We start from the raw sequence: 17,789 nt of genomic DNA on the forward strand, positions 1-17,789 counted from the left end.
CAGGGTGGAATAATGTGTCTGGGTGGGGTACCAAGATAATGTGTCTGGGTGGGGTACCAAGATAATGTGTCTGGGTGGAATAATGTGTCTGGGTGGGGTACCAAGATAATGTGTCTGGGTGGGGTACCAAGATAATGTGTCTGGGTGGAATAATGTGTCAGGGTGGAATAATGTGTCTGGGTGGGGTACCAAGATAATGTGTCTGGGTGGGGTACCAAGATAATGTGTCTGGGTGGAATAATGTGTCTGGGTGGGGTACCAAGATAATGTGTCTGGGTGGGGTACCAAGATAATGTGTCTGGGTGGAATAATGTGTCTGGGTGGGGTACCAAGATAATGTGTGTGGGTAGAGTAACAAGATAATGAGTCTGGGTGAGGTACCAAGATAATGTGTCTGTGTGTGGAATAATGTGTCTGGTTGGGGTACCAAGATAATGTGTGTGGGTAGGGTTCCAAGATAATGTGTCTGTGTGTGGAATAATGTGTCTGGGTGGGGTACGAGGATAACATGTCTGGGTGTTATACTGGGACAATGAGTCTGGGTGAAGTACCAGGATGGCGTTTCTGGGTGGGGTACTAGGATAAATATGTTAGAAAAAAAATGAATATGTTAAAAATGCAAGGACACAGGAACATACAATCTTATTTCTTCCACATGTTTTCTTTAAATGCAATAAAGCATTTGTGCTAACAATGCTATATAAGCACATGTCCTTCTATATTATGTTGTAACAAATGTAATAAAGGTTAAAGGATGCGTGTAAATGAAACTTACCTGTAGTAAATTTGTTAACAGCAAATCAACCTTCTATGTGAACCAACTTTATCAGTGTCATTAATCTGAGAAAAAATCCATGAAAATATAGGGGCTTTACAACAATATGAAAAACAAAGCAAAATAACTCACCAAATAGTCCTAAGGATTTAAGGCTGTCCTTGTCGGATTTCTCCATTCTCCTTCAGACTTGTGGACAGGGTGGGTTGGAAATGGGTGAGGTTTTCAGAAACACCTGGGTGAAAGGTAAGTATCCACAGGTGAGTGCGGTCAATGGCCTGGTCTCTCCCAATTTAATTACTTGTAAGTTGGGGAGCTGTTGTACATTCCCTTGATAAATATCAGCAGCTCACATGTCAGGGGCCGCTTCCGATTATCACCTATTCTCAGCTTCAGCTTGACAACAGAGCCAGAACGAATGTTGAGATTGTCATACACTTTAAGATAAGAAAGAAAAAGAGAAAAAAAAAACATGAGTAAGGATGTCCATTGGCTGGGTTGGCTGAGGAGGAAACAGTTGACAAATGAGAACAAGGTTTGATGGAGCAGTGTGAAGGGGCAGAACTTAACACACTGGTGTCTTAGGCTCGTTAACAGGTAGGGGTAACTACATGGGGAATCCCCAACTGACCTGTGACTGGGCTCAGCATAGCCATATGAAAATACATCGGCTTGCCTTAAGAAGAACTCAAAACAAGAATTCTGCTGTAACTTGCTGAAAGTCACTATCGAAATCATTTCTTTGAGATTATAATTTTACATTTATGAGCAAAGCTCCTGTAGGTCACAAAAAACAATCCTGAAATTTGCCCAGTGGGTGTGCTCTTTCAGGACGTGAGGCTGACATTATAGCACACATGGTAATGTCAAGCCATCATTACAGGAACCTTCTTACAATTGTTGTATATCCACTGTTTACCATTCTTGTATTTTTCCAGAATGCTGGAAGTTCTTTTGTGTACTTTACCTCATGTGTTTGAACTCTATGGTTTATAGCACTCAGTTGTTTTGTCAAGCACCAGTCAACTGTTTATGTAGTGTAATGTTTCATGGTCTACAATTCAGATGCAGGGAAATAGAAAAGAATTGAAATCAAAAACAGAAAGACACAAAAGTAGTGGACTTAAATGCGCTGAGGGGTTCAACAAAAACAAAAGGATGTGTATTTTGCATGATTTTTCTACTTAGATGTTAGCTGTAGGTTAAATCTTACTTTCAGTGTTATTTCATGAGGGGCATGTGCATTCAAACCTTATCAGACAACAGCCACCATCGTATAAGTGAAATATTTTTGAGTACAGCGTAAAACACCAATCAGATAAATAAATATAAGAGAACGCATTAAGAGGATTTCATGTCTCAGCCTCAATAAGCAAGAGTTAAAAATTTTTTTTTAATTTTTGAGAAATACAAGAACACACAAAGTATAAAAAAATTCAAGTAAAACAGGAAATTAAGGAATATGTGTGAGTGGACATACGAGCAATACAGCAAATTTATTAATATGCATCTCATTAATTATGTATGACTGTTGATAGTGTCACTTCTAGCAACAGACGTTTTCACCTTTGTTTCAAACCAATTATCATATTTAATACATTACCTGTAGTCAACAAAAATCAGGCAGCTGATAATTACGCAGGTTAAATAATATACATGTCCTGTAATTCTTCAACCTTTTTTCACATGTTTATTTTCACCTTTTTTTACATGTTTATTTTCACCTTTTTTCACATGTTTATTTTCACCTCTTTTCACATGTTTATTTTCACCTCTTTTCACATGTTCATAGGGTGATTATTCATAGATATTGCGAAGGCATTATTCTGTGTACACAGATAATGTTATACTTTGTGTGAAGCCTTGAAAATGGCTAATCTGACCCGTTTCTCTCCTTAAATCAAATTAAAAATGCGCATAAATTACACTGAAAGATGCTATTTCATATACCAAAAGGTTGAGCGGGAATTGGGGTATATACTCACACCTAAGTGTACCTGTCTGAGGAGTTTCATTAGAACATTCATATGACTAGCATGAACTTCATGTCAAGTGATAGACCTGTCATTACATGTTTCCGGGAAAATAGTTTGATTTATTTTTTTAGAATATTTTTTGACTGAGTATAATGCGTCTAAATGTTTAGATTCGACTGTAGCTTTTTCTGACCATACTGGGACCAGTGGTGTGACTTCAGCATTTAGCCACTTGACAGACAGATTGCTGTATTTCGCCGTTCAAAATGCATCGTCATATAGAGCTATTAATGCATACAACAAATGGACCTTGAAACGAACGATTTCAAGCCAAAAATATTGCTGTGACGTCACTGATACCCTCTCGTCAATCTTTTTTCCTTGACAGTGTTTATCGGTCTTTCATCTGATAAATACTTTATGATAGCGTGTTCTTTGCCTTTAAGTTGCTTGTCTATAACTGGTTCCATGTACGACACATTATTTAGTTGTCAGTTCAATCATGGTCTCTGAGACAGCCATTAAGATCACCAGCAGCTGATTAGAGTGACATGTGAATTTTTTTCAGGTGCTGATAACTTGACAGCTATTGTGTAGTGGAAATAAAATAATTAAAACTGGATTTGTCAGGCCATTTCAGATGACCTTTTGAGCAAGTTAGCCATTTCAGCGAAAAGCTGTAGTTTTATAATAACGTTGCTTCTTAAAGTCCTGTAGTCCTGTAGTTTGTGATATTACTAACAAAGTCCTGTAGTTTGTGATATTACTAACAAAGTCCTGTAGTTGGTGATATTACTAACAAAGTCCTGTAGATGGTGATATTACTAACAAAGTCCTGTAGTTTGTGTTATTACTAACAAAGTCCTGTAGTTTGTGATATTACTAACAAAGTCCTGTAGTTTGTGATATTACTAACAAAGTCCTGTAGTTTGTGATATTACTAACAAAGTCCTGTAGTTTGTGATATTACTAACAAAGTCCTGTAGTTGGTGATATTACTAACAAAGTCCTGTAGTTTGTGATATTACTAACAAAGTCCTGTAGTTGGTGATATTACTAACAAAGTCCTGTAGTTGGTGATATTACTAAAGAGATAAGACATATCAAGATGCATTTAGCTGTCAAGATTATTAACACGTATACATGGCAGTTAAAATTTCTCCGCAAAAAGTGCGGTTTCAGAGGCAAAAATGTCATAAAATAATAATTTTGTGGCAGAAATAATGACATTTCTCAGATGAGATATCATCCCACCAACCTAACAAAAGTGAAAACACCTTCCTAAGATCACTAGAACTGTCAGAATCATGAAAAATGTCTAACTTAGTCACGAATGAAATTTTAAGTCGTTTACTGTGCACGTGATAACAAATCTGTGAAGCTCTTGTCAGATTTGAACAGTGGAACAAGGGCATTTGATAGTGACCTACAATGACATGGCCACAGCTGTGTGTTCCAAAGGAAGTAACACAGCCACTAGAGACGCAGCATGTGAAATTATCCTCCCTCAATTTGAAATTGGGTCTCATGTGACAGAGTTGTTAGAAAATGTCCTTGAGCTACAGTAGCTTAATAATGCAAGTTAAAATGAGGTGTCTGCTGAATAGAGATGTCTGCTAAGTGAAATGAATCTGCCAGTAATTTGCCAAATGTCAGTGGTTTACCCATGACACTTGGGTTTCCCCATGGCACTTGGGTTTCCCCATGTGGCACTTGGGTTTCCCCATGTGACACTTTGGTTCCTTATCCCATGAAACTGACTGTCATTGTATTATTTATTTATTTATTTGTTTGTTTGATTGGAGTTTTACTCAATAACATTTCACTCATACACATTATGGTGAGAGGAAACCCAGCCTGAGGGTAACCCATGATCAACTGCAGGTTGCTCCATACAACTGGAGAGGAAGTCAGCATGAGCTGGACTTGAACTGACAGTGACCACATTGGTTAGAGTCATTGAGCTAGGCTAGCGCGCTAACCACAAGACCCTGGAGGTTCGTTCATTGCAGTTGTAACAATTTATTGATCCCCCCCCCCAATATATAAGTAAATAAACATGTCACTAAATAAATAGGTCATTAAATAAATTTAAAAAATAACATAAACAAAAATATAATTAAAAAATACATATATAAATAAAGATATAAATAAATATATTAATAAATATATAAATGAATATGTAAATAAATCATTTCTATTTGTTGAAGAATACTGTGAATGACCTAACATTTCATCCACGATTGTGTTATCCATTTTGCATAATAATGAAAGTTTTATTGGCCTTAGAAAAGTGTCATGAGGTTTGTTTGGAAGGTTGTATGATATAATGCCGGAAAAATGTAAGTGTCAGCACTAAAAGTAATATATTTTATGACCTTCATTTGCTCTTGGTTGATTTTTCCGCTAAATATAGTAAGCTGTCTCATGACAGGAAACAAGGAGTGAATTTGACCAATGAGGTTGTGCGCTTGTATCTCTCTTTGTTACTTTACATTCCAAGGTTTGCCAGATACCTGACAGTTTCATTGTTAATAAATTAGCAAGCAAATAAACACGCTTGTATCCTTGAATTCGCTGGAAGGTTAACTTAACTTTTATTGTTTTAATTTAGATAACATATTTGGATAGCATGAGAAACATCTCTTAAAGAAATTTTTAAAAATTTTATTGAAATGCAAAGGTAAAATTTAAAAAAGATATGCTTAAAAACATTCTAACTGGGACAAATTAGTTTTAACATGACATTTATCAAAAGTCAAAAGTCAGATCTTATTATCTCGGAGTAAGTATTTGATCAAACTGCATATGGCAACTTTACAGGTAAATTCAAACTGTTGTTGAACGACAGAATACCACTTTGAGTTCATCACTGAGCAATAATGAAAACAGACGAAGTAATGAAAAAAAGAGGAAAGAAACAGACGACATCTGTAATACCGGTACCAAAGCATGTCTTTGACTCCCCAAAATGACACACTAGTAAAAGCGCACGCCAAAAATTGTACCAGTATCTGTGATTTTTTTAATCTACTTACCTGTGTTAACATTCTTCTCTTAGGCTTGAGGTGTCACAGTACACCAGAGCAGTTGTACAGTTGAAAACTTGGGCAGGGTCTTTCACAAAGATATCATTTCATGTGCAGACAGAGTCAACATTAGCGCAATGTGGGAGATATGAGAGCTCAGGTAACACGCTGTTCAACCTTTACAGGTGTTGTCATTGTATCAGTCTGCCTTATGGTGACACGCGTCATTTACAGCTGCACTGATCAACAGGACATGCAAAGCCTGATTGTACAAAATTGTTGAGTAAAAGTGGCTTTCATAAATCCGATTAATCCCTTGTGACAGGTATATATCACTACTAGACTTTAGTGAGTAGACTTGCTACCTGTAGTAGTCCCCACCTGTACCTGTCTGATCATTTGGCGAGTGCACTACCTGTGATTTACCTGAACATTGGGAGCCCAGGGGCTGTGTTAACTCTGTCTGGCTGTGTCAATGGAGAGCCTGTGTCAATCTCACTGAGCCTGCTTGGCCTGCCAGGTCAACACGCCTAGCTCCCCCATTGTACAGACCAAACACTGACAGCATTGAATGGGGCTGAGTCAGGTATGTCACGGTGCAGCCGACTCCCAAGGGTGACAGGACAAAACTCCAGACGCCTGTTAGGGGTTCCATGGGGCCTGGGGTATATACAGTCTGACAGAACTCCAGATGTCTGTTAGGGGTTCTGTGGGGCCCTGGCTATACACAGTTTGACAAAACTCCGGACGTCTGTTTGGATTCCATGGGGCCCTGTGCTATGTACTGTCTGACAGAATTCCAGAAGTTTGTTAGGGGTTCCATGGGGCCTGGGGTATATACAAGTCTGACAGAACTCCAGACATCTGTTAGGTATTCTGTGGGGCCCTGGAGTATATACAGTCTGACAGAACTCCAGATGTCTGTTAGGGGTTCCAAGGGGCCCTGGACTATATACAGTATTGACATAATTCCAGAAGTTTGTTAGGGGCTCCATGGGGCCTGGGGTATAAACAAGTCTGACAGAACTCCAGACATCTGTTAGGGGTTCTATGGGGCCTCGGTATATGTAGTCTGACAAAAAACCAGACGTCTGTTAGGGGTTCCACGGGGCCTGGGGCATATATTACAGTCTGACAGAATGCCAGACGTCTTTTAGGGTTTCCATGGGGCCTGGGGTATATACAGTGTGACAAAACTCCAGGGATTCAACAGAGGATTGCCTATATACAGTCTGACAAAAACTCCAGATGTCTGTTAGGGATTTTGTGGGGCCCTGGGGTGTATACAGTCTGACAAAACTCCAGGCGTCTGTTAGGGGTTTCATGGGGCCTGGGGTATGTACAGTCTGACAGAAGGCCAGACATTTGTTGGGGTTTTCACAGGGCCTTGGGTATATACAGTCTGACAAAACGCCAGGCGTCTGTTAGGGTTTCCACAGGGCCTGGGGTATATACAGCCTGACAGAACGCCAAATGTCTGTTAGGGTTCCATGGGGCCTGGGGCATATACAGTCTGGCAGAACGCCAGACATCTGTTAGGGTTTCCATGGGGCCTGGGGTATATACAGTGTGACAAAACTCCAGACGTCTGTTACACGTTCCATGGGGCCTGGGGTATATACAGTGTGACAAAACTCCAGACGTCTGTTACAGGTTCCATGGGGCCTGGGGTATATACAGTCTGACAAAACTCCAGACGTCTGTTACACGTTCCATGGGGCCTGGGGTATATACAGTCTGACAAAACTCCAGACGTCTGTTAGGGGTTTCATAGGGGCCTGGGGTATATACAGTCTGACAAAACTCCAGACGTCTGTTACAGGTTCCATGGGGCCTGGGGTATATACAGTCTGACAAAACTCCAGACGTCTGTTAGGGGTTTCATAGGGGCCTGGGGTATATACAGTCTGACAAAACTCCAGACGTCTGTTACAGGTTCCATAGGGCCTGGGGTATATACAGTCTGACAGAACGCCAGACGTCTGTTAGGATTTCCAAGGGGCCTGGGGTATATACAGCCTGACAGAATGCCAGACGTCTGTTAGGGTTTCCACAGGGCCTTGGGTATATACAGTGTGACACTGTAGACATCTGCTACAGGTTCCATGGGGCCTGGGGTATATACAGTCTGACAAAACTCCAGACGTCTGTTAGGGGTTGCATGGGGCCTGGGGTATATACAGTCTGACAAAACTCCAGACGTCTGTTAGGGGTTTCATAGGGGCCTGGGGTATATACAGTCTGACAGAACTAAAGACGTCCACTGGGTGTTCCATGAGTTCTTGGGTAAATGCAGCCTGATAGAACACCAGACCTCTGTTAGGGGTTCCATGAGGCCCTTGGGCATATAATTTATTTATTTATTTATTTATTTGATTGGTGTTTTACGTCGTACTCAAGAATATTTGACTTATATGACGGCGGCCAGCCTTATGGTAGGAGGAAACCGGGCAGAGCCCCGGGAAAACTCACGACCATCCGCAGGTTGCTGGCAGACCTTCCCACTTACGACCGGAGAGAAAGCCAGCATGAGCTGGACTTGAACTCATAGCGACCGCATTGGTGAGAGGCTCTGGGTCATTACGCTGCACTAGCGCGCTAACCGACTGAGCCACAGAGGCCCCCCTTGGGCATATAAAGTCAGACAGAACTCCACACTTCTGTCAGGGGTTCCACAGGGCCCTTGGTATATACTGTCTGACAAAACTCCAGACTTCTGCTAGGGGTTCCACTGGGCCATGGGTATATACTGTCTGACAACTCCAGACTTCTGTTTGGGGTTCTGTGAGGCCATGGGTATGTACAGTCTGACAGAGCCCCACATTTCTGTTTGAGGTCCTGTTTGGCCCTGGGTATATACAGTCTGACAGAACTCTACACTTCTGTTTGGGGATCTGCGGGGCCCCTGGGTGCACAATTTGTGAGGAGCAAAGAGAAAGACTTATACTGGATGCTGTCAAGAGTACATGCTGTCAATTGTAGTGGAAACAATTCTTATTTTTTAAACTTTTCTCAGAAATCAAGTGAAGCAAAGAGCAATGAAAAACTTAATTTACACGGTTTAGTGGAAGTTGTCCAACGTCATGACCCAGTGGGGCCCAAGATGTGCTGTCACAAATATGTTGTTCAAAAGTAAAATTTTTTACAAGATGCCTGGATACCTCCCTCACTCAGGGCACGGTTCAAAGCCAGCTTTGGATAGGGAATTTTTAGATTCTCCCTGCACTAACTGTGCACTATCTGTTCATAGGCCCATAGGTGACAGGAAGTGATTAATGACTCCCGTGTGACTGTTCACACAGTTCAATGTTCACTGAAGACCACTTGTCTTCCACCACATCTGTGCATCACTTCTGGGAATGTTCATCAGTGACTTGCCCAAGGTTGGTGGTCTACTCTGGTTTCCTTTATTGCCATGGTTTCTTCAATTCTTGATCAAGTCAGATAAATTATGGTTGCCTGGTTTGATCTGCCTGAAGGAAATCAGAGTATCTGACAAACCTCCTCACGTTCTAATTAAGGGTTTGACCAAGACAGAGAAATGCATTGTGATAAAGACTTGACAAATTTCACTGCAGCTGCTAGTACTGAGCTAGAACAGTGGCTCATCTGGGTAGTGGTAAAATGTGCATGTCTGTGGCTAGGGTGTCCTGGCTGGTGCCTTCAGCAGGGTGTTCTAGTGAGGCAGCACTTAGTAAATATGATGATATGGGGACACATCACCGTGATAATTCTAAAGTGTTTGTTTGGTTTTTGCCAATAATCTCATATTTGCAGATATGTTTTGAATTTTCAGTTTTCTGGGAGCACTTAGTAAATAAGATGAAATGGGGACACATCACTGTGGTAATTCTGAAGTATTTGTTTGCTTGATTGTTGCCAATAACCTCGTATTTGCGGATATGTTTTGAATTTCATTTTCTGAGCATATGAAAGTGGAGTGCTGTCTGGTGCAGCACCTTTGGCAATGCTGCTGGCAAACTGTCTCATGTGTGATGCGCAGACTGGTCTGCCATACTGTTGGAAGATAAGTGATCTACAAAGATTATATCCAAGACCCCACAAGCAATATCAATCAATATCCTTGGCCCCATGATCAATATTTATTTATTCGTTTGACAGCTGTTTTATGCTGTACTAAAGAATATTTCACTTATATGACGACTGTCAGCATTATTCACATTTACAACCTCAGAGGAAACCAGCATGAGCTGAACTTGAACTCACAGCGCGCACATTGGTGAGAGACTTGTGAGAAATAGTGCTGCACAAGCATGCTAACCACTAGGTCACGGAGGTCACCCACAAACAATAAGAGTTGTGAAATTAATTATACCATGATTATGTTGGAAGCTAAAGAAAACCAGATCCAAACAAACAAACAAACAAATATCACCAGAAACAGATAACAGTTCAATAAACAACTTCCACAATGTAGTTTACCTGATTTTTGAATGGTTTATTTTGTGAATCCTCAAATAGCTTCAAGTGTAGGTATAACATGAAGATGTTCAGCAGTTTTTTACAAAGTCAACAAAACTCAAAAATTCTTGATCATAGTAATACTAAAATAGGAATGGCCTCACAGAGTGAAGTTAAGTCAAACAAAGCCTTCATAGAGTGCATTATTTCACTTCTAATGAAGGAGGAAAATAAAAACTACAAGGGTTATTTCAGCAGTTTTAACACAAAAAACCAACAATTTAATATTTACACAATTAAAGGCCACTACAATACTTGCTTCTGATCTTTTTTATGCATACTCTGGTACTTATATAGCCATCAATCACTAATAATCTGATAAAATAGCACAGTTCCACCTAACTGATGAAGATAAAACAAATAAAACGATAAAGCAAGCAAAATAAATAGTTTCAGAATAAACATATGTTTGTCAACTCAAACACTCACTAAATAATCTAACTCATCCTATATACAGTGTAGCTTTCAAGCATATAGAGACATGACTGACCTTTTATACATCAGGTGAAAATACTGGTTACCAGGTCATGAAGTCTGACCTCAAATAATAATTTCTTGTCTCAAATTTGACCAAATTAAAACATCATCACAAAAAAAAAAGAAAAAAAAAATTCTTTGACTCCTAAAAAAACCAGTGGGAATATGCATTTCAGCACAACATTGAACTCAGCAGTAATGTGCACTTTGGTGTTAACACTTTATACAATGCATAGATAAGCTATCACCAAACTGTAAAGATTCCCTCGCTGCTCTCATAGTAATATCAGCCTATTAAGTTCCAAAATGTTGTAATTTTGTATTCAAGACATCTTTATGTATACATATACGAAATACACACAAAAATGTAACTATCAGTCAAGTGACTGAACAGCCTTGACCTTTGACACTGATCAACAAACCACTCCACAGATGTCAAACAGGTGACCTTCACCTCTGACCTGTAATGTGAGGTCATTTAACGAGATAGATGTATATATAATCAACACACATATAACACCACTGTCATTAACATGTAATACTATATATCAGCGCTGACCATACACTCAGGAGTAGCTCATCAAAAAAGAGTAAACGATGTATCACACTCGCAATTTCTAAATATTAACACAGGTATACCATGCGAGTCACTACACTATAAATAAAGCATTTGTTTATAAACAGATATTCCTATATAAGCTAACATGGAAAATTCCATGCTATATCCATGCATTAAATATCTGTTTGGAATGCCATTGAGCAATTTAATCTCCCGGTATTATATTAGTTTGGTCACATGGGAGCTATAGGCCTTGAGCAAGGCTGAACCAAAAATTTACTGGTTAGTAAAATGGTTTGGGATGAAGTAAACAATATCAGTCAAGATAAAACCCCTTAAACCAGGTTCTCGCTCTACTACATACCATTAAGCTTCCTTTGATAATTTCACTTTTGATCCCCTGGGTGTGAGGCAGCTGGCATGTCTCACAAATGACAAAATCACACTATGTGGGTTTGAACCCTCAACCAAGCAGGTGCCCACACAACAGCTATTTGATTTTGACTACTGACCATTAAACACTCTGGATTCACCTTCTCTTTTAAACCATATACCTATATATATATAAACTTCACTATTATGATCACATCTTAATATACTCTCTCTACACATCATAAGTACAAATATGTTACACACTAAACCTAACATTCTCAAACGATAATACCTCTAAACATTACAATTCAACAGGCAATGTCCCTAATGCTGTGCTGGCAAAAAATAAGTAAAAATAAAATCATGACAGAATAGTGGAATGCAGCCAAAACTTTCAAATTGAATATTTAACAATAATGTACTGAAATTTAAAATCTACAACAGAATGTGAGCTGCAGGTATGCTTGAGGAAACCGTGAACCTGGAATGCTTCAGTTTCCTGCAACAAGTAAATAGTCATCCGTCATTAAAATGTTTTCACTCATCAATGTGAATATGTTTGCAAAAATTCTACCGGAATGCCAGGCAGTTATGATTAACAAGTGGGAATGAAGGACAGTTCAAAACAGAACAGCAACGATAAATAGAAATAACAAACTTATGTGGTGGAAAGCCTGTAGTCATTTTTTGGAATGCAGATCATAATGTCACGATAAATTGATCCCTGTTTAACTAAAACAATTACACAAACCTGTGGTTATTAAAACAAAATTTTACCCCCAATAATTAGTCAACAGTTGGAGTAGCAGTATAAAAAATATTTTTTAAAAAAATCTTCAGACAGTCTTACAAAGGAATACAATAATTCTGTTGTAGATTAAAGTCAGCTGTAAAAATAAGAATAAATGGAAACCATACAATGATTAAATTTCTTTCACACAAAGATGACGTTATAAATATGAAACATAAATAACAGTGACTAAAACCTGAAAACTCTGAACTGTTCAGCATGTAACACGTAATACAGCACTTTAATACTGCAACATGTAAATGTAGCAAGTGAATATTTGCTAACACGTTAAGAAATGAACATCTGCACATACTAAAAAAAAAAACTGAGGATGTAATCCCATTAACAATGCAGGCACAAAAAGTTTGTTCATCATTCAATCAATACAACTACCGGTTTATTTACAAACTAGAGCATTGAATCACGTGGACATGTGACGCCACACCAGGACTATTAATCAGTTTCCAACAGATTAGAATAAGGTATTTCCAGGTGTAATTCTTAACTTTCACAAAGATGATTATATCTGAATTACATAAATACATATACAAATAATATACAATCATGAATTTTAACTGAGCTGAAAATACTTTCCTTTAAGTGAGTGTAAAATAAATCTGTATATTTCTCAAATTACGAACAAGTGCAGTATATGTCTAATGAACAACCATTTAACACACTGTATGATATAGCCTGCGAGTAACTCTGTTACCAATCATGGAAAATGGTATGTCTATATTGTATATTTGTAGGCAAATACCCCAAAAGAGTTCTGATCTAGAATCCTTGCTTTTGGTATCATCATATTATGGTTGTCAATGTTGCATAGCATCAGTAAATTTGTTCATTGAAATGAGTTCAGCACACATTCAACCTCAAAAGTTCATAAATTCAATTCACAAAATTTTAAGTCACTCTTATTTACATACTAACAATCTTCATTAGGTGTTACAATATACTTCTGTGAGATGAACTAAGATTTAAAGTTTGTTCACTTATCCATATATCTAATCTCCATGGAACAACATTTCAAAATTGGGTAAAATCAATGAGAAATAAAATGGTTCCTTGTGCATAGTGGTCTTAGTTTCAGCAGTCAACAGTGACATCATTTGACAGTGATGTGAACCAATCACAGCCTAAATGGATACCAAATAAGGCTCAGCAGTGGGTGGGTGGGTGGAGGGGGCAAATCTTTCAATAAAGACAGAAAGAACCCTAAAAAATGGGAATAAGTAATCAAAGATAATAACAACATTGTTGCACAATGTTTTCAGGAAAAAACCTACATCTATCCACATACAAGTATCCACGTAGTTTCAATTTCACAAAGCATACAAACTTTCAGTGGCTGCCAATGGACATATGTGATAGTCTTGTTAAGTGTTACGTACTGCCACTTTTGCGACTGTAGTATGGTTTCAATCATGCCACAATGCTACATGTATTTTCACAATGTTCTTTGATAATCACATTTATTTCTTTTACAGCAGAAGGGCTTCATTTTTTCCCATTTTATTACATGACTCCAGTTCCAAAAGCAACAACAACAACAACGCCTGGTTGCCACAATGCTGTACATCATCAAGATTGTGTGAAACAATCGATCACAAATTTCACTAGTCACAATGTACCAATGCACAACCTTTGCATATTCCGTTGTGGAAAACAAAAAAAAAAAAACAAAAAAAACAAAACAACCAATAACCACAACACACAAATGCATCATTAACAGGCTACCCATAAGCATTTCCAGTTCCTTTCATCTTTCATCTGTTCTCTCGGATGTGCTTCATCTTGTGTGTGGCCATCTGTGATGGAGACAAAACAACAAAGTTACAGCCACTCTCTGTGCAGTGGTAATGGGTTTGCTTCTTGTAGTAGTACGTGCATGTCAGGATCTTACAGTCCTCTGACCCAGAGAACTTCTGGAAGCCTTGTGCCATGATCTTCCTCATTTTCTGGTGGTGTTTGCGATGTGCCAGGACTTGCGCAGCGTCCATACAGACGTAGGAGCAGAGCAGACAATGGAAGTGCGATGAACGGTTACCATACTCGCAATCCTCATACTGGCAGTCCACGTTGCCACGGAACTGCCTGAACTCATTGCCAGTGATTCCGTCGATGCGCTCATGGCGCTGCGAGTGTTGGATGACTCGTGTGCGATTGCAGAAGCTGTAGCCACAGTCAGCCCTTTGGCAGTGGTAGTGGGTGATGCTGCGTCGATACACACACGTCTCAAATCCGCAGTCTTCCGTGAACTTGAACTTCTGGTAGCCCTCTGGCATGAACAACTCCTCCTCTCTGCCAGATGATGGGCTTGACAGACGCTGCTGTTTGGCTCCCATCGAGTCACTGTTCACAAAGTCATCCATTTTGTAGGCTGACCTTTTCCTACCAGACCGTCTTGAAGATGGTTCGCCAGGATTGCCTGTTGCCGCTGCAGAGTATCCTGATCTCACCAGATCATCAGCCGAACAGTCATCATCCGAGTCCTTCCACTGAGATGTCGATGGTGCACTGTTGCTGTTGTCTTCAGACAGATCATCCAGGTGACCATAGTAATCCCTCATGCCTTGGTCCTTGGCTAAAATGTTGCTCAATGCATCAGGAGTTAAATTTAGTGATGCCGATGTAGTTACCTCCCCTTTTTTGGTGGAGAGGTCTTCGGGTTCATCTTCAGAATGACTCTCGCTGTCCTGGTGGCTCTCACTGTCTCTCTGACTGTCGTTGTCATGCTGACTTCCAGACAAGGACAGATTCTCTGGCTCTGCAGAATGAACAGACAAGTCCTCGGGTAACTCTGCCTCGGCGTTGAAACTCTGCTTGGGAGCAATGGCGATAGATCGTTGAACCCTCATCCCCGAGTCCACTCGCTCCAGTTTTATCCCGTGTTTGCCAATGTGTGATCGCAGGCGAGCAGGGTCAGAAAACGCCTGATTGCATTCTAAGCAGTGATAATGATCCTTTTTCTTTAGTTTACAGAATGGGCGTGCACAGTTCTGCTGTATGGCATAGTGCATCTGGGAGCGTAGCGTGGACCAGGTGGGTAACTGGATGTGATTTCCAGGCTTTTGCTGCAGCAACATGGTCAGAGGAACAGCTTGGGACAAATTGGTGGCAGTGGCGGGATATGTAATCTGAGCACTGTTCACTGTGTTTGAAGTCATGTGAGAGACCAAAGGTGCTGGCATGGGGGGACCAGTTGATCCAGAGAGAGACTGGCGTTGGGGCAACAGGCCGTTGTTGATAGTCGAGATGGGGTAAAATGTTCCCGCAGCTTTAACAACTGTCTTTGGCCTCCATCCTGGGGCAGGGGCAATGGGGACAAAGTTTGGATAATCCCTCTTCATCATAGGCTGTAACTTCATAAAAGAGTCTTCTACATCATCTGGAGTGTGCTTCTTATCATGCTGAGCCATTGTGGTGTGTCTGACAAAGGAGTAATCACAGCGAGGGCGCACACAGTGGAAGTGACGATTGGCCTTGTTGTTGTGGCATTGAGGCCTACGGCAGTTCACGTTGCGGTCAAAGAACTCAAAGCCTTCCATGATGTCGACGAAGCTATGGAAATCTTTGGTGTGCAGGTTAAGAACATCTTCCCTGTCAGTGGCGTGGTGACACCGTGGTCTGGCACAGTGGAAGTGAGCCTTGAAGTAGTACAGGCAGAGCTCATCAGGGCATGGTTGGTTGTCTTCAAATCTCTTAAAGCTGCTCACCAGACGCCCATGATTTCCCATACCGCTACGGTTCAACGTGTTCAGTTCTTCCTCAGACAGCTCTACTTTGGGCACAACAGGGATTTCTGCCCGGGGGTACTTTGGTGGACGCCCTCTGCGACGTTTGCCAAAGTCTGGGCTCTCATGGAGTTTGTTTGATTTACCAGCTGAGACTCTGGCGTACTCGTGGATTCTGTAATGCTCCAGTCTGCTGAAGATAGGTCCACTGTCCTGTATGACATGATGGCAGCCAGCCTGCAAGGAAATACAGAAATGAATTAAAGGAAGACAAGGACATATCAAAGAACATCAAGTGACTTTTATCATAATGCACATTCACCTCATAAATCTTATATTCTCACTTCTCATAAAATTGACAGAATGGAATAATGGAAGACCCTCACATAAGTCAAAAACAATTTAAAGTAATCATATATAAGTATGGAGAAGTGACTTGGTTATTTTATATTTTAACTTTTCAAACTTTGGCTACTGTCAGATCCCATTACAATACTAAAAATTGGTTGTTCACTTCACTTCATGCTTAATTTGTAGTAAGGAAAAATGAACCCTAATCACAGAAACAGTTAAACAATAATTGTTACTTACCCAAATGCAGTGGTAGTGTTTCTCTCTCAGACTGTAGTCACACTCATGAGGGCAGGCTTGTAGCTTCTCATAAGTATTGTATGCCATAGCTGTGATTCTCTCCTGTAACTCATGGTATCTAAATAGATTAAAAAAAAAATCAGTACAGCAGTTAATAAAAAATGAACATCTTACCTTAAGTTGAACTTTGATTTACAGACCCACACACACCAGGGGAGACAATCTTTCCCGATGCAAATCAAGGGAGACAATTTAGGTATAAACAACAACCTGAATATGCCTCGATGAGTTTCACAGCTAATATGTTCAACATCCTAGATGTGTTTAATATATTAACATGACCTGAACTAAAATGAAATTGAAGCTTACAAAGGATACTGGTTGCCTTATGCCATGACTGACACTGGTTTGTATTTCAAAGTTGCCTATAACAGCCTTAGTACCATAATGTGGCTACACAAAACAAATGATGCAAGGCGATACATAGTTCAGTATTTATGTAAATCATTCTTAAGAAAAACTGAAATATTACGTCATTTCTTAAGAGTTGCCCCAGTACTCTACTTTGGGGAGTTTAAAGTCACAGCCCAAGATTCATGTATATTTGTCAAATGAGGCCGAAACAGAGGTCGTGAAGATAGAAGATGTTACCTGGCATGTTCTCGTACAGCATCTTTGGACTTGAATAGCACAGTGCAGTTGTCCACCTTACAGTGATAATGGTCCTTGTACAGGTATTGACAGCGAGAGTTACACGGATCGTTAGCGGTGTACCTGTAGAAAAATCAAGGGTCAAGGTGCAGTTGATGATATCTGAACTTGAACTTATCATTGTGTCTGTGTCGGCATTGTCAGGGGGTTCAAGTCCAATGTTGTCATGACACAGATATGCACGAGATAATTTATTATGGAAAAAACACAAAGACAACACCCTTTTATCATTTTCACAGTTAAGTCCACTTAAGTCTAACATCACAGTATGTTCTCACTATGTTATTCCA

The 17,789-nt window shown here is 39.9% G+C and overlaps 2 protein-coding genes across 3 annotated transcripts in view; both read right to left on the reverse strand.

The window, feature by feature from the left end:
• LOC135475323 (kazrin-like) overlaps nucleotides 1–5,952 on the reverse strand; it is a 67,857-nt gene extending 61,905 nt beyond the window's left edge. Inside the window, exons 1-2 of the mRNA XM_064755173.1 lie at nucleotides 5,790–5,952; nucleotides 908–1,212 (exon numbers count right to left, since the gene is read on the reverse strand). Coding sequence (XP_064611243.1) covers nucleotides 908–953 — 46 coding nt within the window. The 5' untranslated portion in view covers nucleotides 954–1,212; nucleotides 5,790–5,952. The remainder of the gene's footprint in view (nucleotides 1–907; nucleotides 1,213–5,789) is intronic.
• Nucleotides 5,953–14,217: 8,265 nt separating this feature from the next.
• Nucleotides 14,218–17,789, reverse strand: part of LOC135475089 (zinc finger protein castor homolog 1-like) — a 54,894-nt gene continuing 51,322 nt past the window's right edge. For both annotated transcript variants that reach the window (XM_064754830.1, XM_064754829.1), the window contains 3 exons: nucleotides 17,440–17,562; nucleotides 16,789–16,906; nucleotides 14,218–16,434 (listed from right to left, as the gene is read on the reverse strand). In XM_064754830.1, the coding sequence (XP_064610900.1) occupies nucleotides 14,230–16,434; nucleotides 16,789–16,906; nucleotides 17,440–17,562 (2,446 nt within the window). In that variant the 3' untranslated portion in view covers nucleotides 14,218–14,229. The remainder of the gene's footprint in view (nucleotides 16,435–16,788; nucleotides 16,907–17,439; nucleotides 17,563–17,789) is intronic.

The sequence above is a fragment of the Liolophura sinensis genome, chromosome 9, assembly GCF_032854445.1.
Source record: "Liolophura sinensis isolate JHLJ2023 chromosome 9, CUHK_Ljap_v2, whole genome shotgun sequence".
NCBI classification, from domain to species: Eukaryota; Metazoa; Mollusca; class Polyplacophora; order Chitonida; family Chitonidae; genus Liolophura; species Liolophura sinensis.